Source organism: Anomalospiza imberbis, chromosome 3, assembly GCF_031753505.1.
Source record: "Anomalospiza imberbis isolate Cuckoo-Finch-1a 21T00152 chromosome 3, ASM3175350v1, whole genome shotgun sequence".
In the NCBI taxonomy this organism is placed as follows: Eukaryota; Metazoa; Chordata; class Aves; order Passeriformes; family Viduidae; genus Anomalospiza; species Anomalospiza imberbis.
Window position 1 is genome coordinate 85,904,248 of NC_089683.1, and position 15,110 is coordinate 85,919,357.

Here is a 15,110-nt window from a genome sequence, read left to right on the forward strand (position 1 = left end):
CGACTAAAAAGTACTGAGTCAGAGGAAGAGACTGCCAAAAAGAAAGACACTTATTCCCAAGCATAAGATCCAAATTTGATTTTCTCTAGCCACTTTTACATCACTGGGGCTTTATTAATCTACAGTTTCTCATTTAAGAATGAAATGACACTCTTATACAATATTTGCAGATTGTTTTGATCAGCATTGAACTTCTCATTCTAGACTCCTGAAACATTTATTTTGTTATGTTTGGCATTTCTGCTGAAGTATCCTGCTTTCCTGACAGGATCAGATACCACCTTGTTATTCACATAGTCATGTTCTCTTTTTACCTTCTTTAGTTTTCAGAGTCATAAATTCCCATTTTCATTTAAGGAACAATGAGAAGAATAAAATAACAGCACTTTATAAGAAAGTTAAACCACCTCATTAGATAAAAGCTCACAGAAACAATCTAATGTAAATATTCCATTCAATACTTGGCCTACGTTTTTTAGGACATAGCTCAGGCAGACCAGGTTTTTTTTTTCCCATAACTTTTCTTGAAAAGACTGACAAATGTGTGCAGACAGCAATATTCACACAAGAATGCATCAGAAGTTGGCCTTGGTAATGTCCACCAAAAAATCCTGAATCCAGAAGCAGACCCAAAGCCTGACAATCATAGGTATAGTCTCTAAGCCAACTAATGCTTTAGGTCCTTTGCTTGCTTGCTTCTCTCTTCTGTTTCAAAACTTTCTTCTTGCTGGGATGCTGTCTGTTTCTGATATATTCTCTACTAGAGACAACCACATAACTGCACAGACAAGTTAAAAGGTAGACAAAAAGCTACTTAAATTGGCATTCCCATAGCAAGAATGATCATCAATTAAACTCGAGATTTTACATGACCAGCAATTTGGAACTCCTGGGTCAGTGGCACTATCCACACAGAAACTGAAATCCGTTACAGTCAGCCAAGGTCATTTTCAGCAAAAGTTCCCAACCAACTTTACCTTGACTGAGATCTCAAGCAAACTGGAAACAGAAATGCTGGCAGCCTTGAACATTCTTTACCCCCTAAAATATTGTTCAGTGAAACAAACCCTTTTTAGTTTAATGTTTGTCCTTTTAGGACATCTTAAACAACCACTAACACAAGCACTGTTTCATTTGCTACTGTGTACTGGTCCAGTATCTGTCCATCTCTTCAGTGGTGATAACCTCAAGATCTTGCAAGATAAAAATTAATATATGAAAAGCCCAAATACAGATTACTTCAGAGTTCTACTCTTGTGTTTATAACAATAATGCTATTTAATTCTTAATTATGCACAGATAATGTAACATGTTTATATCTAATATTGATATTTCATCAATGGCTGGACTTGATCTCAAAGGTCTTTTCCAACCTAAATGACACTATAATTTATATATGGTATAAATACATAAGCTGTATAAAAGAACAAGAATACAAGGAAATATCTGCCTCCAAAAACTAATCATAGCTGATTTATAAACAAGAAGAGAAGTCTATTGAAAGTTAGCAGTCTATTGAAGTTTACTTACAAAGCTTCATACTGGGACTTACTCATAAACAGTATCAGTATCAAAAGCAGTAAGTCTGATTAACGATTTCCTTTCCCATGTGGATGCATGAACTTCTCTAAATGTTTATTTCTTCTGTCTTACATTTGAAAGCACTTGATTAATTCTTAAAACTAAACCACCAAAGCAACAGCTCCTTTGACTAGTCCAGCAGCTTCATTAGTCTAATGATTAAGTTTGCAACTAGGTAGCTCCTTGGTGTTTTAAGGTAGAATGTGTAGACTCTGATCTTCATTCTGTAACTACAGCACCAGTCTTTTCTTTTTTAGCATATGAAGTTGTTCTAAGGTTATTTGGCTTCAGCAATTCAGAACTATTTTTCTGTTTCTCTCCTCTTTAACCCACTTTACTCAATAAAACTATTCTGAATAATTTCAACTTACTTCTACTGTTTTTTGCTTCCTAGTGTCTAAACAAGTTTGTAACTCGCAATGCAAACAGTTGCAAAACAATGCCAAAGTTATTTTGGAAACCTCTGAATCCATCTTCTAAAGGAAATATGACTCATGTTAGTGTTTATCAATCCCACCTAAATCACAATCTCAAACCTAAAATTTTAACCAAAATTTAGATGCCAATAAAATGTACTATGGTGCCTTTCATTTTATATGCCACAGTGCTTGCTGTATACTGACCTATTTACTCTCCTCTGAATACTTTATGAACACACTATAGTAAATATATAAAGTAGAACAGTTTTCAACTTGTTGCTATCTCTCCCAGACATTTTATTAGATGCTTGCTAGATATTCAACCATAATATACATAGTTATGTCAGTGGTTAGGAGATGAAAGCCTACATTACTTCACTCAGGAAATGAAGTGCAGGTTTCGGTCCTTTCATTGCAATATCCTTCAGTGCATGGACCAGAAATGCTTTTGCACTGAATTGTTCAACAAGTGAGTGATGCAATGGCTTACACAGCTAAGCCACTCTATGATTTCTAAGGCCACAGGGTTAATACAGAGTGATAAACTATTCAGTTATAATTGCAGCTTTCATGCCAGTTTAATTGAATACCATGAATATTACACAGTTAAAACTTGTTCTGTTATTTAGCAGAAATTTGAATTTTGATTCCCCTGAAATCTAAGTGATTCAACATGTATTATGGTATATTCTCTCACAGCACAAATCAAATCCACTGGAATTTTAACATTGATTAAATTAACCAAAACGTGTTGGGGAGTAAGAAAGGTGGGAAATCTTCAGGAAGGCTGTACATAAAGAAGTGTCGTCTCATAGAAGACAATTGTCCAGTAACTATTTCCGCGTTGTAGTTGAAATGTAAGTAAAGACTTCATGAGGATAATTTTCCCAAAGATACCATTTCAATTCTATTTCTTTCCCCCAACATAAATTATAATAACATGATGGAAGAGTTTTAATTTCAGGTTTGAGTTTTCTAAGATCATTAATGATTTTTAAGAACATTAGTGTGTGGAAGGAAATCTTAGGGCATAGAAGGAAAGGGATTAGTGAGACAATTTTTTATGGTCTACAATACAACACAGGGTGAAGGACTTCTCTGAACAATGGCAATCCTGACTTGCTGCGTTAAGAACTCTGGGACAAATTTCTATGATGTCATCAAGACAGCATGAGTCTTCTACATGAAAAGCTAGACCACAATAAAAATTTATGTAATATGAAAGACTCCAGTGCTAGAATGCTATCAAACACCAATGCTGCAGCTGCCCACATTACAGTGTAATAATTTGAAACGTAAATAGAGAAGTGTAACAATCAAATCTAAAGAGTTACATGACTGAATTTCCCCAGATCAAAGTATCTTTGATACCTGTGAATTTTACCTTACCACAAGGAAAAACAGAAATTGAAACTTAAGGTAATACGTAAATGGCACATTTACATATCAAAGGCACATTTATTAATTTCCACAGGGAGTAATTCCTATATATTTAAATTAAGAATGTATTTTGATAGTAATACAATCTTTATTTAAAAATTTTAAATAACAGCAAACCTAGCTACGTTGTTAGGACAGTTTTGCCTACACAGTTTCAGTCTAGGAATAAGTTTTGGATCCTAATGAAAATATGCTGTTATTTCTTATGTGATATATTTTCTCTGCATAAAGTGTATTTACAGTTGTTATCAATGCATTAATTCCTGACAGTTACAGATGATTTTAGGTATTCCTGGGTTTAGTCCTCATCACTAACACTTCTGAAAAGCTAAGTTACAACAGTGAACTCAATCTTGAGTCAAATTACCAGAAAAACTTCCCAAGACCCTTTTGGCATTCTGTAAAGCCAACATTTCACTATTGGTGTGCATCCTCTCCTCTTCTCTAGATACAATTCAGATTTTGTGTTTTCTAAGTCACATCAAAAATAGATTAACCACTGGATAAAAACAGCTAAAGCTTTTAAATTGTTTCCTGCAATTGTATATTTTCCCTTTTGAACTTGTATCTTCAGAGGATAGACATTTATGCCTGAGGCAAAGTATTACTCACTGTGAACAAGGAAGCAAAAATCTTTCCACATCAGCAACAGAGTAAGCTTTGTGAATCCTTCTGCATCATATTCCACCACACCACTATCAACAAAAACACAGCAAAAAATGAATACAGTTTTACCTTCAAATACTGGATGATGAATATGTAAATTTTGTAATACGGGGATTGTTATTTTTGTTTGTTTGTTCAGAATCTTCCAGGATTTGCTTTTTTTTACTAACAGTTATGATTTTCTAGCTAATTTTAAATTAGATTAAACTTTTAATCTCAGTAATTCTCTTAATTATGCTGTGGTGTTGGAGGTTTTTACCCAAAGGAAAGCCATTTTCAGTTTAAAATATACTTTTGAATGAAAGGAGACCTGCTACCACATCTGCAGTCCTAAATTGATAAAAACTGTAGACACACAAATTCCCTGTACCCAAATTAAGATTTTTTTTCATTTCTGTAGTGAGTGAGGGGGTAAAACTGAAAATAAGAAGGCTGGGAAGAGTTTAAATTTGGAAGAGTATATATAAAAAATACAAAACATGAGATTATAACAAAAAATTCCATATAGAATACTTGTTTGATAGATGGATTAAAAGTTTCAACCATCAGAAGCTGGTATTCTCTAATTCTGAAGCAGTAACAGAACTCCTGAACCACAATGCAGATGTCATATAGTCATAGGCACATGTGGCCCTTTTTATAATACAGTTTTCTCAGAAGAAAATGTTTTGATAAAGATTAAGCTTGCACTGTCTACTCATACATCTAGTTGAAGTTATTGCTATCTATTTATCACTGTATTAAATTTGGGTGCATGCTAGAAGCCACCTGTTTTCCTAACCTCACTTGAGAGACCTGAGATTTGAAGGGCTCCCAAATATCCATGTCACTGGCATGACCCCTTGGAAGCAGAAATCCCTCATCACAATTAGCTAAAGGCTTGGACTCCAGCTCAATTTAGGCAGGAAACCAAAGTGCCAGCCCTTCACAGTGCCATGGTAGTCCTGATTAATTGATTTGTAAAGCTAATGTGTTATCATTCCAGGCCACGCACCTTTCAACTGCAGGAATGCAACATGACCCAAGAGCCTCTTCTCTTGAGAGACAAAATACTGGTTGTTGGTGGGAACAGCTGTCTCCCAACCCTGCCTTTACACTGAGCAGCGGCTTCTGGCTCTTGCAAGGCTTGGAACCACACCTGCTTCCCCATCTTCCCACGTCAATCACTGCCTGTTAGTGTAAGACTCCTTAAGTAATTTATTCAGAAACAAATATACTACCTCTGCACAAGGAAAATCCCTACTGTTCCTTTCCCATCATCATCTATTTTCTAGAAAAATCAGATTGGCCATTGGCACGGAAGTGAAATAATGCTGAAGTACATTCCAGTATTGTTACAGAGAGACAATCTCTACACATAATTCTGTGAAAAATGACTAGATTTAATCTCATCCAGTGGACAGCAGCCACACAACCACAAACCATATGCAGAAAATGAGTTTCCCTGACACTAGAGAAAAATATGCATCAAAGAAAACTTACGTTCCAAAATGACTCAGGAAAGCTGCAATGTACTCTCTTCGCTTATGGTATCCCTGAATAACATATTGTACCTTAAAAAAGAAAGAAAACAAATCCAGAGATATAAAAAGATTAAAAAACCCATTATATGACCCAGTTTGTCATATATTTCTTGTTAAGGAAGATTAATGTTTGACATGGTAGAAGTTCTGAATCCTACATTTAGCATAATTTCCCTAAAGAATCCTAAAACGCCTTTAAAACACACTCTGGATCTTGCACACAGAATATCTTGTAAAGAAATCTCTTCAATGATGTCTGAGTAAAACTTAAGTCTTTCACAATATTTCACAATGAAGCACTGTTTAACTGCACAAGACAAAGACTGAAAGAAATAAATGCTCAGCACTGCCTTACTGAAGTTTGAGTAGAAATCTGTGAAAGGCAAATCAGTTATCTGAACTGACAATAAGCTAAGTGTCAAAATAACATTCTGGTAATAAAATAGAAGAAAAAATTAAATTTCTTGCACGACTGATCTTGGGTGTTTTCTGAAGACTGCACCCCCAACAAAACCTTCTGAACACTAAGCTCTTTCACTGGTTTCATGCTGACTCAGGGAGCCACCTACTCAACTGCGAGCAGCAGTTTCTGAGGCACTCTGGGTTTTGAAAGACTTCTATCCTGGCACAGACAAAATCCAACAATGCTAAATTTGGAGACTTAAGCCAAAATTCTCCTCACACCATATATGTTTTCTCGTTGCTTTGGATGGCATCACTTAAGAGAACAGTGTGAGCAGGGTTTGACCTATACAAAACCAATGCATGTGTCACCAGGCTGCAAGGACATCTGGTTTACAACTGGTGACTTGGAAGTACTTATGGTATGATTCTATATGTGATTTCCTGTGTAAATTCCTTTGCTTTCCAGAACAAAAACTAGCACTATAGGAACTTTTTCTCCCTCACTGAAAAGAACAGGAAAAGTATTTTCTTGGCTATGGCAATACTAGAATTCCTTGGCTGGCAAATGCTTTCCTAAAATTACTGAAAAAGTCTTGATACAACCATCACTGAGAGCTGTCTTGTATAACTTAAATTCTATTTATAAACTCAAACACTGTATTTTATAAAACTCTAAGATTATTTTGAAGGCTTTGTGTAGGATCTGAAATGTTATTTTGGGAAGAGGAAAACATACAATAAGTTTGCTTAAGTGACTTCATTTAAGAAAGGATAAAAACAGCCCGATATACTTGCAGATTTTAAAAACAGAAAGTCATTTTAACAGAAAACCACAACAAAAACAACTCTAATGACAGATTCCAACATAATTATGAAAACACATTCTGAAGAAACTTTTTCTAAAAGATAAAATTATTCTCTTCATTTAGACAACTGAAGGTAAAAACAATATACAAATAGGAAGTCTGTTATAGGTACATTTCTAAATGTTGACCCCTAAGACTGCTTTTGAAAATTATACTTAAATAATGGAAAAACTTTCAAAATACTGTAATCATTCTTTTTTGTTTAAACAGTAAGCTAACTGGAACACAACCTTTTCAGCAACGTTTAGCAGCTATTACTGTATAAACATCCAAAGAAACTGCTGATTCAGTTCATCTGGAGGAAACATATAAGAACAAAAATCATGGAAAGTACTCAAAACCTACAATAATGACTGGGGTATGAGAACTTGCAACTAGAACAATAATATGCAAACTACACATCTGTATTTACTAAAAACCAGTATACTGCAATGCAGTGTTGTACAATACAATAACATTTTATCCTAAATCATAACATGTCGCAGTAAGAAAAAAAACTGCTCCGGGATCTGATCCCAAACTCACTTGTTTACCTAAAGGAGTCATTCCATTCGATGTTGTGCTCAGCTCTTACCAAGAAGGTATTCCCTTGTGTAGTTCAGCCTAAGTATGCCTTACTTTGCATACCTGGCAGAATAATGATGTCTGTGGAAATGCAGTACAGTGCATAAGGGAAAGGAAAACTGATTGTCTGCAGCAGCTTACCTTGTTTGTTAGCAGCTGGCATACTTGGGGTACATAGTCAATGAGACAACCTCCACCAGGAAAGGCTGGGATGTGAAGGGCAGATGATCCTCCAAGCGCACTAGAAAAATAAGTTAATTTAAGAATGCATTACATGTACAGTCCATGAGATTTGAAAATTATTTCTGCACAGTCCTCTTTCCCTATTCTTGAAGTCAGACGACCAAGAGAAAGTATATTTTATGCTGTGGTGATAATAAAAAGTATCGAGTGATACCATCTATAAAAACAGGTTATACCATGACCCACTGTAAATTAACCACTTAAATCAAGAGTATCACTAACGCTAAACATTCTCTCAGGAGATAGCTTTTTCATTGTGAACAGTTCTGTTTCTTAGCCTTCATCAGTAAGATGTGGAATATTGTAGTTCAGACATCTTGTTAGTGGGGGAGGAGAAGACCTGAAGTCCTCAGCTATTCCAAAATCCACCTTCAGTCAAACCAGCTAAGAATAATCAAAATAATTGGGACTGAGGAATCATAGATGGCCAGATGCAAATATCAATTATGTAATCTACTCCAGTTTTGGATTTCCCAATAGGACACAGATGTTAACCTACTAAATCAAGGGGGGAGTGGGTCAGAAAGATTATCAGGTACATGATGATGTAAGATGGATGCTGAAAGAAATGGGTTTGTTCAGTCTTCAGAGAACACTGCAGAGGGGGGATACTGAGGAGGGAAGTTGAAGGCATATTGATGTCTTCAATTATCAAATGAAAAATTATAGAGATGGTGGAGTCAGAGGCTTCACTGAAGTGGGGCTCAGTGGTGCTATGTCCTTGGAGGTGCTCAAAGCTCAGCTGAACAACAGGGGCTATGAGCTCTGAGGAGTGGCTTGGCCAGATAAGCTCCTTCTTGCTAATCTACATTAGTTTATGATTATAGTCTATGATTCTATGATTTTGTTCATGCCCAGTAGGAAATTACAAAAACAAAGATATTAATTCTGTCCATGCACATACTGGACATCTGAATGGTAGGAATTCACAGAAATAAGGTACCTTCAGAGATGTATTTAGGCAGCTTAACCATTTGGCTCTATCAAAGGACAGACGACTGAAGCACACCTGCTATTACTCAGGATAATGGCTTCTTTGGTGTGGAAAGATCTAACACTTATTTAAATCAGGCTGTATAAGGCAACAACTAGGTAAAGTCCATGCTACTTCCTGCTAGCAGTACTGACCTAAATCTTTCTTTATAGTCCCTTACCAAATAAAAATTTGCGTTGCACACTGTGGATTACATCATTCACTAACCATCCAGAACCAACTTGGACACCATAAAAATGCTTCAAGAGCTAATTTACTTTATGTGGCCTCGTGTTTACATGCTGTTTCCATGACAAATTACACTGGCTAGAAAGAAAAGTTCTTCTCTGCAAAACAAGTCTTTTACTTTCCAACAGGATCTGGCCTCTTATTTTCCTCAGTACTTGATAAGAAACTACTTTGGTAGGTATAAAGGTCTGCAGTCATGCATCCCTTTGAAGGAACAGAGCCTACATAAATCAAAAAAATCCCAAACTCATAATGAGGTATATGGAAATCTGCTACTCAGGCAAAACAGTCTGGGTTTAGCAGACTGTTCACCACATGGAACAGTTCTGCAGGTCTGGATTTTGCATATGCAATGATGAAAAAAAAAAGTCCTGAGTACACCACAACTACATTTAAAAACAAACAAACTTTTCCAACAGAAGTAAGATTTGAATGGGATTTTTTTAAACAGAATTCAGTTTCCTTGCTGCTACCCCCTTACTAAAATTATTCACACAAGAATATAATTTTGCAACTTGTGGATGGTTAAAAGCACTGAAGCATGACTAAGATGATTAGAAAGTTGGAAAATTTCTGAAACAATATATTCTTACAAAATTGTAGTATAGCAGGTCCACCGATCTGTAACATTGGAGAATGGAAAACTTGACCTCCTGGTATGTTAGAAGTGGGTTGTGAACCTTACTTTAGGACCCTGACTTCCAGTTTATTTAACTCCTTAAATATTATGTAAATATATCCATAAAAGCTTTTGATCTCATACACAGAGCAACTGGTGCTGTCCATTTTGCATCATGCCTTGCTTCATTTGACACCAAGTCCAAGTTCCCTTGCAGCATGGATATAGCACTGAAGATGCTCAGATGACTACAACAGGAATTACTGGCTTCTCTCCCAGTTACAATAGCAGGTATGAAATTAGAAGTCATCTCTAACAGACTACACATGAAAAAGAAAGCTTCCACTCCTATATCATCAGCTTACAATACATCTTCCAGACTGAATTATTATGATTTGTGAGTAAGGGTTTCCCATTTTACCTCTATCCATCTCTTGAAAGTAGCCATCCCGTAAAAACGTGTTGAAATAAATGGAAATCCAGCCCTTCTCAAATGAAAAACAGACTACTAAAAGGTGTGGTTTCTGAGAAAGAGGCCCCTCCACAGAAAGAAGGCTGGAATTTCTAGTATAATTATCCTCTGAAAACAGAATAAAGCTGTACCATCTGTAATTTGTATTCTGTAGAAATAATTATGGGTAGGGAAAATTAAGAGTGGACAGGCATCTTTGTTCCCTCTACTGGGTCAGAGAATCTGCTTATTAAATATTTTAATAAAATACTGCTTTTGCACAGGACCTTGCCTCTGACCATCTCAAAACTGTCTAGAAACATTTAGCAATTATGATTCATCTACCTCATTAAACTGATATTTACCTTTTATTTTTAAACAGGTAAAGAAGCTATTGCTCAAAGTTTGATTTGACTATGCTGTACTACAATGTCTGTCATGTTAAATGAACATATTTGCTGTACCTCACAACCCTGAGACCAGGCAAGAGGCCGTAATAATTCATTTGACTTATAATAAACCTGCAACTGAAGAAAGAAGAGACTTCCACAGTGCCAAAGAAGGACCTGTAAAGGGTGCAAAATGGAGACAATTGGGCAAGGGAATGTCACCACGCAGCTCAATATCTAAGGCTGCTTTTTGAGGTACCTCACAGTCCAATCAAAAGAGAAAGTGCCAAACAAAGTGCTATAAGAAGTGCTATAAGTGCTTTTATAGTGAAGAACATTCCATTTAGCAAAGTATTTCACCAGCACAAGCTAAAGATTGCTGCATGTCAAATCTGCTTTCCAGATAGTTGGGCCTCTTGGAGCATAGATCTTAAACACTTCTGTTTGCCATCAAGCTTTCCTTCTCAGTATCAATGCTATACACCCCCGACAAAAAAAAACCCCACGTTCATTTTATCACAACAATAAAAAATGTTAAACAAAAAGCATAAAGAGATATGATGAGGAAGCATAGACTTGCTCCCCTACAGCTGCCAGAGTAAGGCTAGTTTGAGTACAATCAATTGAATTGTGTTTTATTTTTACACTGTTTTTTTCCAACAAACTGCTACTTTTTAAAGGCTAGAATTCTAACAGTCTGGTATTTTCTGTAATTTTAACAATTCATGAAGCAACAGTCATAGGGGATGCTATTTCATTTCAACTAGCACCAGATGAAGATTAAATACACGGTAGATCTACCTGTCACAGAGATAAGGTTGTACAAACATGCTGGAACAAAGACCTGTTGGCCTCAGAATTTTATTTGCTTGCTCTTATTCTAAGACTACTCAGCTCTGCAAATCAACTTCATACATCTCATTTTAAGACAGAGCAGAGACTCCTTGCAGTAAGGTCCTGTCCTCCTGGACATCCAGAGTCAGTCACAATGTGGTTCTGATCCATGGTCTGTGAATTAAATTGCATTTTTTGAGGAACTCACTTCTGAATTCAACAAGTGCAGCAGTCAGCTTGCATTAATAGAAGTTTTGTTCTGTGACATGCTGAAATACAAGTCCAGAAAGCAGAGCTGAAGTATGTTTACATTTCTGCTGTTGACTGGTGCATTACAAGTGACTTGCTCTCTCTCTCAATGGATCTATTTATTCAGGCCAACATACAAAATGCAAAATTCTTCTGCATTTTGTGAAAACTTATAATTAATTAAAATGTCTTTCTCAAGAAATCGTCCTCAATAAATAGCTTAGCATTAATTCACAAGTGTAGAGAAGTGACTGTTTTTGTTCTTGAGTATTTACAGGTAAAGAACCAGTTATTTGCCCACCACTTCATTAGGGAAGAAGGGTACTTGCAAGTTTCAAGCTCAGAAGACTGAGTGCTTTAGCAAGGAACACTAAAAGGCATGTAGAGAGATGCTCTTACTCCTATCCCTACACCCTTCCCCCTACAGCTCTTGGGCCTGCCTAGTTCCCCTAAAGTCTTTCATTCACACCACCTCTTCTCTGCAGTTCATTTTGCTTCCCTCTTTCTCCAAAGAGAAAAAAAGGCAGGTTTCTCTAGATTGCTGGGAAACTTTTGAGCTAAGTCTGAAAAATGAGTATTATTTCAGATCACTCTCTACATCACAGTTTAGAGTTAAGTGCTAACAAAGGTTATGCTACTACAGCTAAGGACCTGTGCACACACAATACAGTTTATATTTTGTGCTCCCCCTTACCTGTTCCCATTCCCCATTTTCAAAAACTGCAAAAGCTTTTCTTGAAACAAATATCACAAAGAAAAGAACATCAAGAGAAAAGCTATACTCTTAAAAGGAGGTACCTTACTTGATAGGAGGTTTTTTTTAGGGAGAGTATAAAATGCGTATTTGGGTGAGGAGTTCAGAACTGTAAGAATCATACTTATCCTGAATGCAGTGTGATATAGCATTAAACACCTTTATACCAAAATAAAGCAGTACATAATATTGACTGCACTCAACATTTCTAACTCCAATATATTCTTTCTGCAAAACACAAAGAAAACAGGCAAAAGACAGGTGAATGATGGAGTTATAGATTCGTCTAACTTTGAAAATGTAAACAATTTAAAAACTTGCCTCTGAGTGGAAAGACCTTTTATATGGGTTTAAACTAATTATAAGCTTTTCTCTCAATGTGACTGGTGTTAAAGCATTGTCAAACCTATGTACCAGTGATGGAAAGTTGACTTTATGGACTTCAGTCTTTTATTTTACCAAGATTGGTAAAATTACCTTTTTAATACCTGCTGTATTTTGAAACTGAAGCACACTGCAGACATGAGCATTTAAAGGGTTTATTACTCATGATGGCTATATCCAAGAGTAGCCTCAAGCATGTGGAAAGAAATTCCGTTCTTTTTGCTCTTTTTTCCTATTTTGAGAGGCATGTTAAGGGCTTTGATCTCCTTCCCTGCTCTCTTTGTCCTTTGTTGCTGAAGTAAATAGTTGACTTTTTTTCTTTTGCAGTTTCATCACTTTAGTACCTTACACCATTTGGCACAAGAGACACAAGGAACCACATCAAATAAAAGCATGTGACCACAAAAGCTGCTTAGCAACCATGATCCCAGATTTGATGTCAGTTTACCATTTTTCAGACTCGCCTGACTGTAACCAAATCCCTCCTATCACACAAACTACGTGGTGCTTGACAGAAGCCTTGGGATAGTGCTTCGATCAGCAACACAAAGCTTAGTAAAATAACAGAACATTTGTACTGAAAAATTGGACAGTCTAGGTTTGAGAGAGCATTTTCTTTCCATTCCTGTAATACTCCATTTAAAGCAAACATAATTAACATATTGCTTGTCCACTCAAATCTATCACAAAAGGAAGGGTATCCACAAAAATTTCCATTCTATTTTTAAAGAAATAATTTTTACTTTGAATTACTTCTACTACAATACTCGTAAAACAGAAATGTATGTTTTCAGTCTAAGAGATATAATCTGAGGCATCTATATTATTGAATGTACTGGAAAAAGAAATACAAACACAAATAGACCTAGAGGGAAAACTATGCCAAATCTACTTATCTGAAGAAAGAATTCCGGTCAAACTCAGACTCCGCATCTGGCCATTAGAGCTGAAAGGACGATACCATAATTTTTTCCTTGACCTACTAGTGGTTCAGAGTAAATACCTCTGAGCTTGTCCTGACTAGTGACTGGAAAAAATATGAAATAATCATTGTGAAGAGCAAATACTAAAACCAGAATGTATTCTAGTTTCACAGAATGTGCAGAAAACTGTAAGTCAGACTTATTGAGCTTTATTTCAGCTCTTCTGCTGACTCTGTATGTTCTAGCATGTTATTTCAACCATTCTGCTTCTCTGCTTGCTCACCTATAATGTTCAGATGTTTACACTGAAGTACATGGAAGTTTAATAACATTCATAGACTAGTACAAAGGCTGTGAGATGAATTAATCTGTAAGTGTTAATAAATACTATGTTTGGGTTAGTCCAACTTCTCTATTCTGCTGCAGGTAAAATTGTAAGAAAGAAGCAGTTGTATATAATGTATTAGCCATTTTAGATAAAGTGGTTATACCAAGGAGACTTACATTAGGTGTACAGATTCTAGGTTCTAGCAGACTTTAATCTATCAGACTTGAATGCAAACCATATCTAGAGTGATTCAACACAGAGATTTGTGGGGATAAGAGCTCTGTCCCCAGGATTATACTCCTTCTCAAAGAAGATAATTCAAGTAGCTTGACATTAATAGATGGTTAACCCTATAAGTACATTAGAACTTGTTTCTTTTCATCCCTTCACTGAGTACTGAGAGCTGGAGGAAGAAAGAACAGGTACACCTGCAGTACCAAGTTTTTCTTACTGCGGTATGATAGCATAAAAGTCTGAAAATGCTAGTGTTTCCTCTGTAGTTGATAAATCAGGACTGAAAGGATTTTTCCTTTGCCTAATGGATCTTTACACACAGAAACATTCTGCATAAGGGGGACTGCCAGATTTCTACTGGTGTGTTGAGTGAGTGAAAACCTGGGCTGCTAGTGCTGGAAAAGGAAGCACTCCAACATCCTTGTATCTCACATTCTCTGAAGAAAAAAAACCACAAGAGGATAACAATTATTACCTGCCTGATGGGACACTTGATGTCACACAGTGGTACCAGAGGGCACACAAGCACACTGCCTACAACAGGCACCACATTGCTTTCTTCTCTGGGTGACAGGACCCACTTTTATAAACTGACACATGGCTCACAGCAGACAGCTGGGCAGGCAGGCACCCCAGCACAACTGATTGCCCTCTGGCACCTCCATTGGACCTCAAAGTACAAACTTGAGGAAAAGTCCAAGCAACAGAAATTATCAGTGAGGCTTTGAAGTGTCCAGGTTAAATTAACTGGTGTCAACAATATCACTCCATAAAGTGGTACAGAAATTATGGTCACTTATTCATTCTGACAGCATAAAAGTAAAAAAGTATAATGCAATATATTTCAAACTGTTTCAATGTATTAATATAGAATTGTTTTTCATAATACACTACTAACGGGTTCAAAAAGAAAATATGAAATCTTCTGCAGGTTATAAAAAGAGCTTTAGCCTTCTCTTTAAGGCTAAAAAATTTGGACAAATGTTGCTTTTGTGTTACAACTTACTGAACAGATG

At 36.3% G+C, this 15,110-nt stretch overlaps 1 protein-coding gene across 7 annotated transcripts in view; it reads right to left on the bottom strand.

The window, feature by feature from the left end:
- BABAM2 (BRISC and BRCA1 A complex member 2) overlaps positions 1–15,110 on the bottom strand; it is a 190,485-nt gene that overhangs the window by 52,409 nt on the left and 122,966 nt on the right. For 5 of the 7 annotated variants that reach the window (XR_010997523.1, XR_010997522.1, XR_010997521.1 and 2 more), the window contains exons 8-11: positions 7,606–7,705; positions 5,589–5,659; positions 4,053–4,135; positions 1,953–2,057 (exon numbers count right to left, since the gene is read on the bottom strand). Coding sequence is in view for 3 of the 7 variants with exons in the window: in XM_068185527.1 (XP_068041628.1) it covers positions 1,972–2,057; positions 4,053–4,135; positions 5,589–5,659; positions 7,606–7,705 (340 nt within the window). In the remaining 4 variants the exon portion in view is untranslated. The remainder of the gene's footprint in view (positions 1–1,952; positions 2,058–4,052; positions 4,136–5,588; positions 5,660–7,605; positions 7,706–15,110) is intronic. The other 2 variants (XM_068185526.1, XM_068185525.1) reach the window with 1 other exon arrangement.